At 44.8% G+C, this 20,679-nt stretch overlaps 1 protein-coding gene across 1 annotated transcript; it reads right to left on the bottom strand.

Annotated features, from left to right (window-relative positions):
- Positions 1–13,665: 13,665 nt before the first annotated feature.
- On the bottom strand, positions 13,666–14,613 carry LOC111142782 (olfactory receptor 2A12-like). Its single transcript, XM_022496077.1, has one exon. The coding sequence runs from the start codon at positions 14,611–14,613 to the stop codon at positions 13,666–13,668; it is 948 nt and encodes a 315-aa protein (XP_022351785.1).
- Positions 14,614–20,679: the final 6,066 nt, after the last annotated feature.

Raw genomic sequence — 20,679 nt, 5'->3', positions numbered from 1 at the left:
GGGTATAGTCCCATAGACAATTTTTAGAGTTAGCAAAATAAAAAGAATAACCCCAGCTTGTCAACTCCAGCACATCATGCAAAGAGGATATAATTTTAATGATGTGTATATTGTACAATTAATCTTCATTTATCATACCTTCTTAATGAGAAGCTCTTCAAAGACTCCCTCCTTCACACTGTCCATATGATGTCAATAAGCTGGTTTTGCTTTGTTGGAGGCCGTGAACATACTGAGGTTTAAAAATTTTCCCTGTGGCTGGTCCACCTTTTATACTCATTGCCTTTCTGGTCTTATGATTCAGAAAAATTTATATTTTGTTCTGAGCATATTAAAAATTCTAGTGACTACAGGAAACTATGCAGAAGTAAATCCACAAAACCCAGAGTTTTGTGAAAGGGAAATTCATGGAGAGCAGTTACAATTTGTCAGGAAGGGTTTCCTAAACTCATGCACTCTATCCAGGTGGTTACCCCAGCCTACCTCCTTAACCATTGCTGACTTGTACACCCTTTGTTCCCATGGCTTTATAGATTGCTCTCAACTTTCTGGTTTGTGAACTCTCACAGACACATTTAATATCGCATCTCCAAAAACTCTTGATATCGTAAAGAGTATCTCTTCCAAACGAAGAGCCAGTATCATGCTTAAAACTATAACATAGAGGTCACTTAATGGCTGTCCACAGGCCAAATATAACCCATAGATATATTTTGTATAGTTTTAAAAAATTAAATTTATTGCCAGTGTTTTTAAAAGTGGAGCTTACACATAAAAAACTAGATTTTCAGCATCACAAACTACAGTGGGCAAATGGGCCCTATTCCTCCAGCCAGCAGGAGGTGAATGGATGATTCTTCTTTGGATGAAGTGTGAATTCCCCAATTCATGATATTCCTTGTGGTCCCTTATTTTTCGTAGACTACTTTTACTCAGTTAAACTGCCTATGCTTGCCCCCTACCCCATGCATTTAAATTTATGATCCCTGGTCTAATGGTGTGCCCTCAAAGTGAGAGCTACTCTTACTGCTGGCATATCATATTATTCAGAAAGCTGTAGCCAAAGAAATAGTTGAAGGCAAGGAAAAAAAATTATGAAGATCAGAAAATTCTAATGATTTGCAAATGTCGTATTTATCGTATCTGGAAATCCAAGAGAATCAACTGATACAGCTCTAGAACTAATGGAAGAGTTTGTTTAAATTGGCCTAATATAAAAATACTGGGGGCCCGGGAGTGCGTGTGACACCCACATCTGGGCCCTGACGCCTGCCCTGCTGCCTAGCGCATCTCCCCTAGCCTGGCTCCTTGAGATGTCCCTGATTCCGCTTAGCCCCATGCAACCAAATTAAATTTGAGAAAAAAAAGGGAAGGGGGGAGAGTCAAAGAATAATACACATAGGAAGATCCCATGTGTACAGAAATGTATATGCATACAAATTTTCAAAACTGTATTTTACATCACATTTTAGATGCATGGAAAATGCCTGCGAGTGTTCCCAGAATTGTCAGCATTTATTATTATTATTGAGGACTGAGGTTTGTGACAGTGGTGAGGGAGCCTCTAGGGATGGAAGGAGGCACTTTTCCTTTTTCTTTTTACATTTCAGGCCTCTTTGCTTTTTATCTACAATGAGTATGTATATTTATGAGTCATTAAAAAACTAAGAAGTACCCAAAAGGTAGAAATGTTCTGTCCTAGACAAAAAGTTAGAAATGTATTGGGAAAAAAAAGATTTATAAAAGCAGCAAATAAACAAAAATACATAAATACCTAGGGATGAACCTCATAAGAAGTGTTCACGACCTATGAGAGCCATACAAATGAAAACAAAACAAACAGAAGATTCTGCAGAACTTTCTTGAAAGACATAAAGGAAACTTCAGTTAAGTTCAGGGATGCACCTTGTCCATGTTTCTGGAAAGAGAGACTAAAATTGGCAAAACAAAAACAACAAACAAACCACACCAAAAACCCCATGAAAATCAAAACAAACCCAAAACATCTCTAAACTTATATTTTTAATGCAATCTAATTAAAACTCAATAAAATGATTTTGCAAGAAATGATAATGTGATTCAAGCACTCATTACAAAAAGTGCATAGGAATAGTCAAGGAAATACTTATGGGAAAGAAAAGAACAATGAAATGGAAGCAGAGTTGTCAGATTTAGCAAATAAAAATGATACTGAAATTCAAATTTAACCGGGCATCCTGTGTTTTATCCTGGAAAACACTCTTCCAAAGGAGCAAACTTAATACTATAATATTATAATGTACTGTAATACCATAAAAATGTAGTGTGAGCTCATTGATAGACACACAGATTGATGGGACAGAACAGAGAGCTTGGAAATGGACCCTAGCCCATGATGAAAAGCCTATTATAAGTCAGAGGGCAGGAAGCTATTTAACAAATGTTGCCAATTAGTTAATGATCTGGACAGAAAAAGTTCTCTTATGCCACCTACCGAGATAAATTCTAACTATGCTAAACAGGTAAATGCAAAAAGTAAAAACGATAAAGCAACCTAGGGGAAAATATATGGGTGAATGTTTATTTTATGATGAGACAAGAAAGACCTTTGAAGCATTACCTGAATGTTGGGAGTCTTTCAGCCTCATGGTGATGAACCTTAATATGGACACAAGGCAACATACCTCCTCAGCCCATCTGCTGGGAGAAGTCTGATTATTTCCCTCTTCTTAGATTTGTAGTAGTTTTAGGGGTTCCTTGTGTATCCCTGGTTACTTCTCAAATTTTCTGCTCTCACTGAACTCTTGGGTGCATACTGACCTCCTTCATGGCTCATCCCCATTCTCTTTCTCCTTTACGCCCCAAACTTCCCTACACAATGCTGTCGTAAACCTTGTCCTGAAGGTGTGTTAAGAGAAAGATGTCTCTTTGGGGTAAATACCCAGTAGTGCTATTGCTGGGTTATAGGGTAGCTCTATTTTTAACTTTTTGAGGAGCCGCCATATTGTTTTCCAAAATGGCTGCACCACCTTGCATTCTCACCAACAGTTGTAAGAGGGTTTCCCTTTCTGCACATCTTCATCAACATTTGTTGTTTCTTGTCTTGTTAATTTTGGCCATTCTAGCTGGTGTAAGGTGGTATCTCATTGTGGTTTGGACTGGAATTTCCCTGTTGGCTAATGATGTATATTTTTTCATGTATGATGATTAACATAATAATATAATATAATATAATATAATATAATATGATATAAATAAGGGAGAGAAAGATGTCTCTAAGGACACCTGGGTGGCTCAGTCAGCTTAGCATCTGCCTTCAGCTAGGGTCATGATCCGGGAGTCCTGGGATTGAGCACCACTGGGGCTCTCTGCTCAGTGGGGAGCCTGATCTTTGTCCCTCCCCCTGCTTGTGCTCTCTCACTCCCTCTAAAATAAATAAATAAAAAATCTTAAAAAAAAAAAAAAGAGGCAAAGATCCTTATAATGAAGCACCATTTGAAATTGAATATTTAATTCCAAAAAGTCCCTAAGCCATCCCTGCAGCAGTTTTTTTCTCTCTAGTCCCAAGATGACTGTTACGTCATACTGGGGTCTGGTCTCCCTCCTGGAGCCTTGTCCCCTCTCCCCTTGTCTCCCCGTTCTAGGACTCCTTCCTCCTGCCGCCTGAGCAGCCAGCCACAGACTCCACCCTCCTATCTCCTCGCCTCGTGCATCAGAACCACCTGGAAGGCTTGTCACACGCTGTTGTGCTTCACACCCAGGAATTCCGGATTCGGGAGGTCTGGAGTGGAGCCTGAGAATCTGCATTTGTAAGACGTTCTCAGGTAATGCACATGCTGCCTGCTGGTGGGACCACACTTTGAGAACCACTGATCTACTTTCTTGTGCCAAGAAAGTCGGCTCTCTTCCTTTCAATTTCTCTGTGTCCATATTTTCCCTCGCCTAAATGCCAATTTTTTGCCTTTCATAGAAACATAAAAACAAAACAGTAAAGGGAAAGTTGAAAATTTGGGCAAAATAATTTTCTCTAAGTTTAAAAAAAAACAAACCTAATGATGTTTGTGATATATGTTACCGTGTAACCCGGGCAGATTACCCCACGTCTCTGAGTCTTAGCAACCTCGTCTGTACCATGGGAACTCTGCGGTGTGGCTGAAGGTCGGATGAAGATAGTCCTGGGTTCATGCCAGTGAAGAAAATAAGTGGCAGAAAAACACATGAGGGGCTGGTGTCTTGGACTTGGTGTCCCTGCCTGAGTCAGCACGGGCAGAGGGACATAAAACACAGACACATCTCTGCCTCCTAAACCACCAGAGAAGGCTCCAGCCACTGAGAGGAGGAAGCCCACTGTCCTTGGGGAGGCTGCTGGGCTCTGGCCACTCACTCCCCGCAAGTACCTAAGGGCTCCCTCCTAAGAGGCCAGCCCCCAGCCGCAGCTCTTCAGCAGATGGACCCAAGACCAGAATGAGTCTGCCCACTCCTCGCAGCCTACATCCTGCCCTGTTCCCTCATCCCCTGCCTGCCATCCAGCTAGGGCCGGGAGGCCATTGTTCATCATTAATAATATGAGAGATCAGAATTCTTAACATGCACACAGGCCTTCACATTAGGGCCCAGCCAACTTCCCTGGTCATTGCCCCCCTGTGTCCTATAAGAGTCCAGTTCTCCTGCTCCCTGGAGTGCTAGTTGGCTGCATAGCTCTGGGGAGTCACCCACCTGCCTGGCCCTTGTGATCTCATCTGTAAAAGAGGGTGGCAGGCAATTTGTAACATCTCCAGGACAGATACGCAATGCTTTTCTACTTATTCCTAGATTTGGAGGCGACTGGAGGCAACATGGGGTGGGGCTGGCGAGCTAGAGTGGGTACCAGCGTCCTACAGGTAGGAGCCTAGGCTGCACTGTGCTTAATGTCTCCACGGAGGACACTCAAGGCTGAGCCAGGAGGGGAGGCATGTGTGACTGCAGGGACACTGTCCTCTAGATGGGCCGCTCTCGAGAACAGAATTGAAAATGAATATTGGATCGTTGGGCTCTTGGGAAGCAGGACATGGGGTTATGCATTTTCAGCTTTTGTCAAAGACGGACTTCTGCAGGTGCTCAGAACCCACTCCATCCACACCCTCCTCACCCAAACACACACGGCTCCTGGCAGCTCCCCTTACTAGTTACAGACCTGAAGCTCAATTTGAAAACAACTAGTATAATCCATTCATTTTACCAAAGCTCAGAGAGGGAAAGCAACTAGCCTAAGGTCACCTAGCAAGTCTCAAGAATAAAGAACACCCACATAGCTTGATCCTTAGTCGGGGTTCTTGCCCTGCCCAGTGCTGCTCTCAGAAATGAGCCATGAACCAGGAATGGGACTTAGGGACAGAGGGAACCTGTTGTTGCAAACTACATTCTCTCCCAGCTCCTGGGACATGGAGGTTCTTAGGCAAGGGCCACAGCAATGAGAGGCTGCCTGGGTCTTACCTCCAGCTTGTGCCTGCCGACTGAGGACAGAGGAAACAGAAATGTGAGTGACAGGCTTCTGCCCTCCAGGACTCCTTGGCCTTTGAAGAATTTGTGTCTCTGTCCAGAATGCAGCCTGGGGACTGGTTTCTTCTCTCACTTTCCTCGGCTGGTTTGCTGTGTGTCTCGGGGTCCGTTGCTTGGCCTCTCTGAGCCTCTGGTTCTGACCCTCCCACAGCCGGGTTTGATGATGACCTGTTGCTGGTGAGAAGACAGAATGGGTGGTGTGATTGCAAGGCCCTGGTAGGGGTTGAGCCACTAGTCGCCACGTTGTCCGAGGCTTGAGGCTGGGAGTGCCGGCCTTGCTCCCTTGTTAGGATCTAAGAGAAATCAGAGGAAAGTTGCTCCTCTTTTCATGTGGGCCCTTATATTGATCTCCTCCTCTCCTATCTGCTTTCCTGAAGCACAGTTAGGAGATGAAAGACTCAAGAGGTTTGCATTTTCACTGTTAGGATTTACTGCCATAAATCAGAGCTGGCAATTGTTTCTTATCAGCAAAAGTGGTGGTTGATTACAGTAATATTTAATTCTGAAATGTAAGTTCTGAAGACATGTATGATTTCTCCTCCCTTTTTCTTTCTCCAGTCCTTTCCCCATCTCTCTCTCTCTCTCTCTCTCTCTCTCACACACACACACACACACACACACACACACACATACACATGCCCTCCCCCAGGATCAACACTGACCTGCCAAGGCTAAGAATGACCCAGAGAAACTTGACCCAGAGAGCAACAAAATCCAAGAGAATGATGGAAAAAAGAGGCCCTGGAAGGGGAAAAACGTCCAAAACAAGCGACAAGGAGGCCGAAAGGCACAGAGACCCAGAATGCGAGGGGCATGGGCCAGAGAGGGAAAAAAGGAGGAAGAAGGTGAAAGAAGGGTCATTCTTCCCATTGTGCTGGAAGAGGAGAAAGGACTCAAGGAACGAGCCATGGAGCCATGGAGCCCAGTGGGAGAGGGTCATGGAGACAGAATATGGCAAGACACTGAAGGGGTAGGAGGTGGGAGCTGGAGGAGGAGACAGGCCCAGGTCTATCTCTGGTGCTGGGGAGGTGGGGTGGGATCCACAGGATGGCTGCCCAGGGCCACTGCACCCCCGAGAGCCGGCCGAGGCCAGGCAGGGAAGGAAAGGGACAGAGGCCATAGGACAGGGGCATGGAGAGAGGAGAGAGAAGGAGCTGGAAGAGGAGAGCCAGCAGGTGGCGGACTGCAGACCAGACAGTGGACAGAGGGATGGAGGCTGAGGAGGTGGGAAGGGGGAGGAAGGATGGGCCGAGGGCCAGGTTCTGCAGGGAGACGCAGGGAGATACAGCAAAGTGGGGAATCCATGTGAATCACAGAGACAGCGGAGGTGAGAAGAGGAGAACCAGGGACGGTAGAGAGCGGCCTCGCCACAGGCTCATGCAGAGGCCCAGTGAGCAATCCACGGCGGAGTCAAGAAGGCACGAGAGACAGAGCGGCAGACCCAGTCTGAACAGCAGAACTGGAGCTGCTCAGGCAGGCAGAGAAGAGAGACAGAAACTTAGAGGCAGAGAAGCAGGCCAGCAAGCAGGAACAGAGCCACAGAGAGCCGGTGGACAGGGAGGGGAAGCCAGAAAGAGAAAGGCAGGGACAGGCGGTCGGGCGCACACTCACATAGACATGAGGAGAGAGACAGGCGGCCGGTGAGCAGGACTGTGGCCCACACTGGGCTCCTCCTTGACCTCCCTGCATGCTCAGGGACATTGGTGTCCCGAGCTTATAACCCTGCAGGGAAGGAGGTTGTGGGCAGGGCTCTCTCAGACTCAGGAGGCCACTCCTGAGTGGCATGTGGGCCCAGGACCCTAGTCAGGACAGTCCCTGCAGCCTCTGGCCCAGGCTCCCATGAGGAGCCTCACTCCCCAAGGATCTCAGGCAGTGCCGGCCTGGACGCCAACGTCCAGTGGGGGTCTGTGGCGGGGGGCGGGGGGAGATGAAATTCAGCTAGGGGAGGCATTGCAGTTGCTGGGGAGAAGTTGTGTGGGGCTCAGACAGGGCGCTGAGGACAGGTCTTTCCTCAGCTGTTCCTCCTTCCCCAGGAAAAAAAAAATGAGGTACCATGGGAGGTCTAGGTTGACGAAGGCCAAGAAATTGTCCTCTCCTTTGCCAAGTGGTGTCCCCAGGGCTGTTTCACTCTTTAGATACATCAGGCAAAGTGCCTAGGGTCCTTCGGCTTTCATAACCTACAAACACGCTGGAGACCCTAAAGAAAAGGATACTGGTCGAAAAATAAGAATCTCACAGAATAAAAATAAGCAAATATTTAAGTGACCTTTAACATAACATTTTATCAGTTCGTCAGGGGAAACTCATTCAGCTTTTTTATGGGTATACAGTGACACATTAATTATGCTTAATGTGAGACATGGGTATACTTTCCTGTGTCTTATAAACGGCCATGCCCATGGAGGTCTTAAACTGCCCAGTGGCTCTCAGGTCTCCGCCCTTCGAGGGTATGTTCTGTCATTTAAGATCACTTGTGAGAAACCTTCCTCTTGGTGGAGAGAAAAGCAAGAGAGAAAGGGTCCGAACTGTAGCAACAAGGACTAAAGACAGGTAACAGGAAGAACTTAGACCTTGCAACTTTGAGGTAGCAGCAAAGACCTCGGAGCCCTCTCTTTTGGTGTTTCTGGCCAAAGGGTGGGGAGATCAGTTCTGCCTGGGGGGCAAAAGAAACATCAGGTCCATTCTTTCTGGGCATGAGAAGACCCGTTGCTCACAGATGGCCCCAGGGGCTGCCATAGCATTTGGAACTTGGCCCAATACGTCCCCCAGGAGCCAGACTAGGGTTTGACTTCATTACCCAGGTATGGTTTAGTTGGGAGCTCCATGAAGGAGAAGCCACTGCGAACTGAGCCCCGGAACTGGGCTTCTGGGACAGGAGGCCTCCTCAGGCTGGGCCACTTGGCTCATACTGGCCTGCGTCATGGTTGTGGTTGTGGTAGGGTGTGGGAAGCCAGGGATGGAATCCCTGGAGCCTCACTGTACCCTGTACTTCTCAGGAAGTACCCTCCCTCTCCTACTGATGCCACAGTGTAGGGCTGGGTGCTTCCTCCTCAGTGACAAGACTGTAGGTGTGTGATTCACCTCCTTCCTCATGTGGCTGGGTGGTGATGTGGACACCAAATCCCAGTGTGGGTTTTTTTTCCCATATCACCCAGCAGATCTTCCATACCAGTTGGTGTGTCCTACAATTCACATGAATTCTGACATAATCTGCCTGGATCCCACAAATAAAGGGCTCAGCCCTGCAAGACTCTCCCCCACTCTCCTACTTCAGACACCAAATGGAAGTCCAAGCTGTCATCAGTGCATGTGACCACTCCTTGGGTTCAATTAATTAGCTAAGTGGCTTTTAGAATTCAGAGAAGTATTTACTTACTAGATGACTAGTTCATTGTAAAAGTATATACCTCAGGAGTAGCCAGATGGCAGAGACCCACAGGATGAAGTATGTGGGATGGAGCATGGGGTGTTCCAGCATATCTGGTGGTCACCAACTCAGGGGCTCTCCGAACTCATCTTTTTGGGGTATACAGGAGGCCTCATTACATGAGTATGATTGATTAAATCACTAGCCATTAGTGACTCAACTCCATCTCCAGTCCCTCTCATCTTCCCAGAAGTTAAGAGTGGGACTGAAACTTCTTTAATCCCATGGTTGGCTCCACTGGCTGCCCAAAAGTCACCTCACTGACACAACAAAAGACAACAAAAGAGCCTTTATGGTTCTCACCACTTGGGAAATTCTAAGGTTCTTAGGACCTCTGTGCCAAGAACCAGAAGACTAAATATATATCCTTTCTTATAAATCACAATATCACCCAGGCTCCGTAGGCAATAAGCGTTCACACAGCTGCTAAAGTCGTCTTTCTGACCTTCATCTCTGACTTGGTTCCTCCCCTGCTCAAGAACCTTCATTGGTTTTCATCTGTGGGAAAAGTCATGCAAGATGACCAACTGCTCTTTCCTGTCTGATCTCCATTCATGTGCCTCCAGGTAGGCAGCTCTCTAAAAGAACCCCCAGGGATCCCTACCTCCTGCTAATAAGCCCTCTGTGTAATCCCCAGCACTGGAGGGTGGGTGGGACTTGGCATTTTCCTTTGAATGAGTAAAACAGGGCAAAAGCAATGAGATATTACTTCTGAGATTTGGTAATAAAAGACTTGACTTCCGTGTTGTTTTAACTCTGTCTCTCCAACTCTTCTCAATTTCTTGCTCTGATGAAGTAAGTTGGCTTGTCATGAGCTGCCCTATGGAGAAGTCCCTGCGGCAAGGAACAGAGGGTGGTCAAGCTGGCCAACAGACAACAGGGAACCGAGGCCATCAGAGCAACATCCAGGGAGGAACTGATGCCTGCCAACAATCATGGGACTCTGTGATGGTAGCTGCTGGCCCCAGGTTCAGCAGAGCAAGAGTACTCCCACAAAGCTGAATAAACCAATGAGGTTATTTGGATCATTGTTGCTATTGTTTTTAATGTTCTGGGGTTTTTGGACATATGAGAAAACTCTCATTCCCCTCAAGCTGTCTCTAACACTTGATTTTAGTAGATCAAAGTTTTTTGAACTGCAGTGAAACATTTTTAACTGATACCTGATTTTTACTAACTTACCAGAATTCAGACACTTCAATTAGTCTCTTCACTTATTAGCCTACATTCAATAATCATGTTTTGTATTTAACCAGGATAGACCTGGTCAAATTGATTGTTTAACAAAGATTATATTTAAGAGGTATTTCCTTTTAATCAGGCATGCTGAGATACTATTAAGTAGCAAGGGTTGAGTTGAATTTACTTATGAATCCAATCTCCATGAAGCTCTCCCTGAAAAACTGACCTGGCTTACAATGTCCCAGCCTTAGAGATGGTAAGGAATATCACCTACTGGCCAGAAGGAAACTTAAGTAAATTTTGGAACCTTGATTGGAGAGGAATTCACCCAAATTTATAGGTGCTATGGGTGAAATACGAAGGACAGATTTTCTTGGGATTGATTTTCCAACTACAGCATAACAAATAATAGAGCATTTAAAAAGTCCAAGTTCAGATTCCATATGGAAACTTCCAGGTAAAAGTTAATTCTGTGGCTTTAGGAGTGGCTCCATACTGTGTGTCTCTAGATTTGCAAGACAAACTAGAAACGGTCCATATGGCTAACTTTCCTACGGACCTAACATTGCTCGCTGATACAGTGAGGCCAGAAATAATGAGACCAGTTTTTTTTTTTTAAATCAAGAATAATTTTTGAGGCTTATTTAAGATCACAAGGGTGAGTGTTGTAAGAAAAAAACATCATCTAAGACTCGCAGAAGGCAACAGGGATTTCATGGTGCCCTCTTGGTATAGTGCTTGAGGTTGTCTAGCAGACCCTCTGAGGATTATCTGGCTTTATAAGGTTGTACTATTTTAATTGAGTTTCTAAGGCCTTGGATATTTTATAACTCTGCAGGTGTAACTGTTAAGGTCTAGAAAACTGGAAGCAAGACAAAAGATTTCTGTCTATAATAATGCAAATAATTCCTATTCATAGGGACACAAACGAAATTTGTCCAGTAGAGAATATAAATTTCTGTACGCCAATTCTCCTTTGAACCAATCTTAATATGTTACCGGTTCCTTCATGAATTAATGAGCTTAGTGAAATCTTTGACACATGTTCATTTAAGAAAAACCATAAAGGAAGAGAATCATAAGTTTGTTAAAAATTCTATTTATTAATCAAAAGAAAAGAAGACTCTTCAGCAGTGAAAACAAAACAACATGATAAATGTCAAAACCTATTATTGAGTGAATGACTCAAGTTACAGAAGAATGTATATTGTATAATTAAATTTAAAAATAATCACACAACCATAAAAAAGGATGAGATCTTGCCATTTGCGACAACATGGAAGGAACACCTAGAGGCATTATGCTAAGTGAGATAAGTCAGACTGAGAAAGACAAATACCATCTGATTTCACTCATATGCGGAATCTAAAAAACAAAAGAACCAATAGACCAAAAGTAGAATCAGACTTATAAATAAAGAGAATAAACTGATGGTTGCCAGAGGGTAGGGAGGTGGGAGGATGGGCAAAATGGGTGAGGTTCAGTGGGAGATACTGGTTTCCAGTTATGGAATGAATAAGTCATGGGAATAAATGTCACAGCACAGGGAATATAGTCAATGATATTGGAATAACATGGTATGGTGACAGATGGTAGCTACCCTTGTGGTGGGCATAACATAATGTATAGCGATATGGAGTCACTCTGTTGTATACCTGAAACTACATTGTGTTTCAACTATACTCAAAAAAAAAATAACAATAATAAATAAAATAAAGTGAGAATCTGACCAAAAAATTGGGTGCTTAAAACATTTAAGAAATCATGAAAACACATAGTAGCTTAATAATTGTATTCTATTTCTTTTAAAGTATTAATAAAAACAATTAAAAATCTTTCAACCCTAAAATACAGATGCTGTAATGTTAACAGTAATTATCACCAAGTCTAAGGTAATGGGTAATTTTCATTTTCTTCTTTTTGTTTGCAACTGTGCTCTTAAACTTAAGAATAAACAGGTACTATTATAAAGAAAACAAGCAATGAGCTGAGAGAAGATATTCTCAATGCATGCAATAAACAAAGAAGATCCAAAATACATAATAAACCGCAAATTAAGAAAAGGCAAATGATATCTCATATTCATTGAATATTTAGTTTGGTTTTCACTATGACAAATTCTTTTCGTGTATTATCTCATTTAATCCTTCCAGCTACCTCCTCAGGTCTATACTATTTTCTTCCTGTTAACAGATGAAGAAACTGAGACTCAGACAAAGTTATGTACCTTGCCCATCACCACTGAGTTAGTAAAGGGTAGGACTGGGATTAGAACACAGGAGTCTGGCTTTTGAGTTTAGTTCACTACACAACACTACCAAGAAGCTTATGGGGAAAAAAAATGTTAAATTCACTAGCAACCAGGGAAGTACAAATGAAACAAAAAAAAAAGATGTGCTCTCTCTCTTTCTCTCTCTCAAAAAAAAAAAAAAAAAGATAAATGAGGTGTGGTATATTCAAATGCTTGCTACAGAGAATATAGTAGGCTTGTGTATAACAAATAGGTAGATGTCAGAAATATGATGCTGAGTTACAATTTCTTCAGAATAATGTGGATATCATACCACCATTATAGATTTTCAAACTCATACAAGAACAATTCTATGGGTTCGATAGTCTGTAAGCAAAAGTTTAAAGACCTATGGAATGACTTCAGTTTAATGGTAGTGGTTGATTCCTGGAGCTGGAAATATTCAAAGGACCCTTCAATGGCATCTGTAATTATTTAATCCTTTTTTAAAAAGATATAAAGTCTCAGACTAAATATGGCAAAACATTAAGTATTTATTTGGGGTATGGAGAAATGGGGTCTTTGTATTTTTATTTCTGTCTGCGGGTATCTCTCTCTTTCTTTGTCTCCCTTTCTATATAGGGATAGATAAATGCATACAGATATGTAGATATACATAAACACATATCTTTTTATTTTATGAGATATATGGAGTATTTATTTCTCAAAATAAAAGTGAGATTTAGGTAGTAAAATTAGAGAGGGAAGAGTTAGTATCACAAGCGGAGTCCAGACCAAATCAATTATTAGATACATTGTTACAGAGATGTGTCTAAAATAGTTCTGGCTTGGAATTTATAGCTCCTAGTGCAAAAAAAACAATGCTGATTATTATTGGTAAGCACATGGAAAGACTGCTTCTGCATGACCTGTCTACTCTTGATGTCATTTTCACCTCCACATCCCTTACACAGTAGAAAATCGTGTGTACACATTTGGCTGTAATCAGAGTGAACTGACATGAACTTCTAAAGGTGAGGAGAGAACCCAGGAAAAGCAATAAAGCAATGCCTGGAACCATGACATAGTCACTGTAGAAGAAAGCCTTTGCCCTCAACTCTCAACTGAAGCATTAGGGTGGTGGCAGCCAATGGAGGGGCCTTCAGTTTAGGGGTACCCATACAGCCACTCCTAACTTGGTTGCTCACAACCCTAGAAAGGCTCAGGTTGGTTAGAACCTACTTGTATGATACCAAATGAGCCCTGTCAAGTCTGCCCATGACTCTGGACAATTCTGAAACATCTTGGATCAGTGAGCAGTTCTTCTGTTACCAAGTACATTCAGAAAGGCCCTTTTAACATCTTTGTTCCGTAGGCTGTAGATGATGGGGTTGAGGAAGGCAGAGACAACATTGTAGAACAGGGCTAGCTTCTTGTCCCGCTCTGGGTCATAACAGGAGCCGGGCCTCATGTACATGATTATGGCTGGTCCATAGAACATGATGACCACAGTGATGTGGGAAGCACATGTGGAGAAAGACTTGAGCCTCCCCTGGGATGAGTGGATTCTTAAGATGGAGGCAAAGATTCGGATATAGGAGGCCAGGATGAGGGAGAACGGAACCAAGAGCAGGATGAAACCCAAGATGAAGTCCAAATGGTCATTGAAGGACGTGTCTGCACAGGCCAATTTCAGGACAGCGGGGACCTCACAGAAGAAGTGGTTTATCTTCTGGGGGCCACAGTAAGGTAGATGCATGGTGAAGATGGTGTAGATCAGGGCCCCAGCTATGCTAATGGAGCAACAGCCTATGACCATCTTGATACAAATGGGACGGCTCATGAGTAGGGGATAGTGAAGGGGGAAGCAAATGGCTACATACCTGTCATAGGCCATAATGGCATAGAGGACACACTCAGCAATGCCCAGGACCAAGAAGATAAACATCTGGGCTACACAAGCTCCCCAGGAGATTGTTTTCTTTGGACACACCATATTAACCAACATCTGGGGCATAGTGGTAGTGACATAACTCACGTCCACCAAGGAGAGGACACTCAGAAAGAAGTACATGGGTGTGTGGAGGTGTGATTCCAGGTAGATCAGGGTGATGATAAGTCCATTACCCAGAAGAGTGATGAGGTAGAGGAGAAGGAAGAAGGAGAACAGGGCTATTCTGACCTGTGACTCACTGGAGAATCCCAGAAGGATGAACTCAGACACAGAGCTGTGGTTCTTCGTGCCAAGGCTGTGCATGGTGGTCTGCCTATTAAGGAGACAAGGACTTCCCTGTTCTGCCTTTGGCCTTGGGGGAGGGAGGACAGAGTTGACAGAAGCTGAGTCACACACACATAGCGCCTTGCACAGTAGCTCAAACTAATTTCATCAAACCTGTTGAGTGAGTTGCAGAGGGAAAGGAAGAGAGGGCATCTGTGGCACTGGGAAATAAGTCAGGAGATCTGGATTCATACCTGTAATAGAACATAGGATGCCTGATGGCCCACAGGTCCTTCTCTGGAAATCATCCTCACCCACAAAGGGCAAGGGATTCTGTAGCCATGTTTGTAGCGGCAGGCCTAGCCAACCTCTGGCCACTGCTGAATTGTACCAAAGGTGTACACCTGTCCCAGTCTGGAGGACAATTCTCTGGTGGGATTTTAAAATTACAACATTGTCGATGTCTATGCCAGTGGGCTGTGGGTGCCTGAGGTACCAACAACCTGGAGCCAGTGGTGATTACATAGCCATAGGACAGCTGGCGCAATAGAGAGGAAAAGTGGCAGCCTTGCAGAAATGATAGAGCAGACATGCAGGGCAGCAAAGAAGAGACCTCACAGCCCCAAGCCACTGAGAGTGTGACTCTGGCTCCTGACTTGTACCCCCAGATCCCCCTTTGTATCCTGTGCTTGGATACCTGGAAGATTTTCTGTTGAATCCTTATAGTTACTACCCCACGACCACATTTTAAATTCCTCTCTTTCTGAATGTCCCATGGTTGTCACTTACCCAGCTGTGTGACCTTGGGCAAGTCCCTTCACTTCCATTGGTGTCAGTCATCCCACCTGTTAGAGATGAAGAATCCAGGTACAGAGTAATGGGAAGGAGCATATGAGATTCTATATGTCAAGACATTTGGCAAAATATAAAATGCTAGACAAATAAAGGGATTAGTACAAGTGGAATGAATCTGGAAATCAGAAGAGTAAAGGGCTGATCCTTACTATGTCCCTGATTTGCTGTGTGATCTTGGGTAACTCCATATCCTTCTGTGAACTTCACAGTCCCATTTTTAAGTGAGGCTGTCAGACTTGCCCACTCCAAAGAAAACTGCGATCTCTGTTATTCTTTGATCCCAGGAATAGCAGACTGAAGACCTGTTATCACCTGTGAAGACCTGTGCCATGAGCATCAAGGGGAAGGCTGAGCTGGGCAGTCCGCTGACCAGGACTGTGTCGGCAAGAGATTCCTTCTGGGAGTTGGAGACGTGAGACCAGAGCAGAGGAGAATACATAGACTGTAGACTTGGTGTCAACACACCTGAATCTTGTAGCCTCTTTACCTGGTCCTAAGTCACTTAGTCTCTCAGAGTCCCATATCCTTCATGTGTCATATCTCCTCCATAGCGGAGATCATGCAAAATATATCTGATCTAACAACAGGGCTTCCTTTTGGGCATTTAGATAATGGGCAGCTGAGTGGAAGGAGGGGTAGAGGGAAGAGAGAGGAGCTATCCTGGCATTTTCAAGCATTTGAGGCTCCAGAGGACAGGGTTGAAAACACGATTGTAGGGACTCATTGCCGCGGGGTGCTGGGGGGGATCTTGAAGATGGAAACATTGTTTGAGGCTGTCTGGGCAAAAGAAAATGGTGTCATATTTTTGTGTAGAGCTTTAGGGAACACCAGTAATTGGATGAAAAAGAAAGAGGTCCTAGATCAGAAGTGTTTGTGAAGCAAAGAGGAGAACTAGGGAAGCTCAGAGTCTTATACATTGAGGGGAAATTTTTGAAGAGATTAAGACTGGTCAGCAGTGCCAGTGGCCAACCCCAAAGCCCGGATGATGAGAGCTGCAAAGAAGGAAGAGATCAAATCCTTCTTTCACAATGTCCACACCCCAGACTGGGCTTTTTCAGGGGCTTCTTGGTGATCTTCTTCCCGGTCCACCCACCAGCCACTGCTACTGTCATCTGTCCTGCGTGTTTTCATACCTCATTAGACTGGAATTTAAGGACTCTCCCATCTGTCTCCAACCATTTCCAGGTCTGTGATTCACCAGTACCTCACCGAGACTTCGGAGCCATGATGTTAACAGCATGGGCCCCAAAGGACCCTAGTCTGGGCAGTTGAGATGCCCTCCTGTCTGAGCCACAGATCTTTCAAGCTACCCAGCTTTCTCAGTATCAGCCACATGTGCCATGGTGATCTACACTGTCTTTCCATTGAGCTGTTTATCTGCTGGGAATGCCTTCTGTAACTCTTTCTGCTTCTCCACAATCCATTGACTTCCAAGGCTCAGCTTCGGATTTTCTCCTCCTTACTCAACCAGTCTAGCCCTATCATACATTTTGTGTACTGTCCTCCCAACCAGGATGTAGGCAGAGGCTATGTCTCTTTTAGGTCTCTCCACACTATCTAGCAGGGACTGGCAGGCTGCTTTGGGCACCTGCTCCAGGGCTGGGTCTCTGATTGCATAGTCTGCCAGGCTCTAACCACTGTGCGACTATGTCTCAAAGCACCAATGAAGAAACAATTAGATCAAGCACTTGGGCTAGGAAAATGCCATATTCAGAACCGCTCTCCTTTCTCCACTTGCCAGCAATTCACTGTTCCTTCCCAGCCTTTGTTCTTTAGGTGCACAAAAGGAAAGAGGATGCCTTATCAAGGGCCCCAGCACCCATTCTGGGCATGGGGCTGGTAGGGTGCTCCTGAGAGGGACCTGTGCAAGTCTAGGAAGTGCACTGCAGATCCTGCTACTTTTCGGTGAGGGCAGGTCCCCCCTTATCTCCTTCCCCAGTGCTGGGGCAGAGAAGACTGGGCTCCTTTGTCATTCTTGGAGGTGCTCAAGGAAGGAACCCCCCAGCCCCTCCCTCAGTCTCACGTACAAATGATCAGTACCTTTTTCTGCTTGAGTAGCCTCCTTCCCTCCTGTGGTACCAACAACCTGCTTTCTCCTAGTCTCATACAGTGTAGAAGGATTCAGCCCTTCACCTTAGCATGGTGGCTTACAGGGGAGACAGTGCCCCTATTAAGTGCAGGGAAGGGCTTCCAGCCGGCAGACATGGAGGTCCTCTTCATACTACAGTGGGTTTAGAGAGTGTATTTCTGATCCCTGAAAAGCCCTGAGGATTCTCTGTCCATGCTCGTAAATGCAACACAGAGCCGCTGGGCTGGATGAAAGCCTAGGCCAGGGAGTTTAATGCCACAAGACACTTCAGGCTTGGTCCCTAGAGCTAATGAGCTGGGCATCCTTCTTAAATTTCCACTAGGGACTGAAACTTCTTCCCACTGAGATTCAAGAGGAGGGAGGAGTCCTACAGCTGAGCTGCCATGTTTCTGTGTGACATAGTGATTGTACTAGTAAGATGTGCTTTGTTTCCTTCAGAAGCATGCATATGTATCTCTATGTTCCCAGCATCTTACCCGTGATTGTGTGCCTAAGGCTTGGATATGGACAGCATAAATGTTGCTAATACTAGTGTCCTTATAACTGCCATTATCCAAGGCCACAGACCTCATTATGGCGTAAATGCTATAAAACCTATTGCATTAGCAATAACTGCCTAGTACTGTGCACTTACTTTGATCATATGGTACACTGGGCACAACACATAATACAATTCACCCTTGCAACAAGGTCAGCAAGCCATTTGGTAGTCAGGAGTTTAAGAGAATTAAGTGGCTTGTTCATACCTCCTAGCAGATAAAGATATTGTCTAAATTTGAACCTAGATCTGCTAGATTGGAGATCATTCTCCCGCAGCGTCTCTATGGCCAAGGTGCAATGCTGGTTTATAGGGTGTGTACAGTCAGGCTGTAGATGTAGGTGCCAGATGGTCAAAGGCCAGCACAGATGTACAGTCTTTCTCCGGTCGACTTGGAAGACACTCTCCCCAACTACATGCTCTCTTGGGTCCTTATGGAATTCCAGGAGAGAAAGGCAGAAGACTGACTTGGCCTCATTAACTACTGCAGGACAAGGCTCACTGGAAAGGAGACTGCCCCATGGGTGGGAGGCACTAACCAACTATGAGTGATGGTGTAGTCCAGAGAGGTGGAATTAAAATTCTGAGGAGTGTGGCAATGAAGGTGAAGTTCAGGGCAAGATGAAGTCCAGTTTGGGTACTGGGGGATTTGAGACCAAAGGGGAATACATTTTTAACCTTGCTAGAAGTCAGTGATGAGGAATCCAGCTCAAGTGATACTTAGAGTTCAAAGGGTGTTTGTCTACAGAACCCTGGATGGGACCTGAGGGGGCAGAATTGGATGAGACCTGGGAACTGGAAGGGGTTCTGAAAAGAGCAAGTCATCCTCAAGGACAGGTTCTCAAGGTCAAGAACAAAGAACTCTTGGTAACATATTTAGAAGGCGAAGTTGGACAAGCCAGCAGTGAGCAAAACTGGATGTTATCTCAGATCTACTGCTTAAGTTCCTAGAGACATAGCACATCCAGACAGCATAGATTTTTAGGGCTGACAAGTCTCAGTTACAGTGCTTGGCTCCAATTGTGGGGAGACAAGGCAGGCAAGGATGGGATTGGGTAGGGTGATCTCATACACTGTTTTTTGTGGAACAGTTCTGGTTTATTCCTGCTGTAGATCAATTAACTCCTGTCATTGTTTCAAACTCTCCTTTTTGCTCTCAAAATGTATCTGAATTTGGACTTAATATGGTCTATGTTAGCGGTCATGAGCCTTCTGGCTGCCTGACATGGGGCGGCCCTACCCAGGGCACAGGGAACAGGTGATGCACAATACAGTCCTAGATTTTGATATATTTTCTCTCATAACTGTTTATCTCTACATCATTCTCTGCCCCAGGCTTAGGTTCTAAAGTTCCAGAAGACACAAAGCCAGTGTTTGTTGGGCAAGATAGGGAAGAAAACGCCAGACAGATTGGTGGTCGAATGTTGTCCCTACCCCTTCTTTGCCATGTGACCTTGGGAAAATCACTTCCCCTCTCTGGGCCTCATTTTCATCATATTTAGAACAGAAAGCAATGCTGAGAGGACTAAGGAAGTATGTGTAAGGTGCTGAGCACAAGTGCTGGTCCACAGAAGGGACTTTGTTGTGGCAGATCCCATACTAACAGCAATAAGTGAGCAGTATTAAGGGTCAGGCTAGTTCTTCCCCAGCTGGCAGCTGGACACCCTGTAGCCAGGCAGGAGCCTGGATGCCCGCCTGCAGAATGGAGCCCCTGCCCAGGTCACACTTCTCAAGCAAGAGGGGACTGTGCTTGTGGAGTGGTCATTTCCTTCCTCCCGAAAAGAGGATGAAACTTTTGAATCTGGCATCTCTGGGATAGGAAGCAGAGATTTAACATCCCAGAGGGGATGGCGCATCCATAAATGACTGAGCAGGTAAGGGAGCTTGTCTACTGCGCCGGGCTGTGTGGTGCCAACTGTCTAGTCCTTGTCATTCAGTCCTGAACGTAGTTCAAATCCCAGTCTGTCCCTACTTGTTACTCAGGCAAGTTATTTCATCTTTCCAAGCCTCAGTTCCTTAAACTATAACATTTGGAGAAAAATGTGAATTTCACATGTTCTAGGACTAAGCGAAATGGAATATTTAAGCATCTGACACTAGAATTATGGTATGTGTTTGAGGGATGGAAGAAGTTGTGGTCATTGTAATGGTCATGGTCATGATCATCACCATTCCTCTGAGGCCAACAGGTGGTAAGCTGCACCCAGACCTGTGCCCTTCTGGTGCCCCTTCCTTCCAGAACACTTCCCTGCCTCTCTATTAGTCTCTCTCTCTCCTTTTTAAATTAAGTTCAATTAGCAACATGTACATTATGTAGTACATAATGTAGTACATTAGTTTTTGATGTATTGTTCAATGATTCATTAGTTGCATATAACACCCAGTGCTCATCAGATCACATGCCCTTCTTTTTTTAAGTTATCATTTTTATTAACATATAATGTATTATTTGTCCCATCACATGCCCTTTTTAATGCTCATCACCCAGTTACCCCGTTGCCCCATCCCTCCCCTCCCTTCTGCAACCTTTGTTTTCCGGAATCCAGAATCCCATGGTTTTTCTCCCTCTCTGATTTCTTCCCATTCAGGTTTCCCTCCCTTCTCCTATGATCCTCTGCCCTAT

This window comes from Enhydra lutris, unplaced genomic scaffold, assembly GCF_002288905.1.
Source record: "Enhydra lutris kenyoni isolate GAN:26980312 unplaced genomic scaffold, ASM228890v2 scaffoldscaffold9, whole genome shotgun sequence".
Classification (NCBI taxonomy): domain Eukaryota; kingdom Metazoa; phylum Chordata; class Mammalia; order Carnivora; family Mustelidae; genus Enhydra; species Enhydra lutris.
This window is presented reverse-complemented; position numbering and strand designations above follow the sequence as displayed.

What these genes read in the sequence shown, in the direction of transcription:
- LOC111142782 (XM_022496077.1), bottom strand. Translation starts at nt 14,613, where the DNA reads ATGCACAGCCTTGGCACGAAGAACCACAGCTCTGTGTCTGAGTTCATC.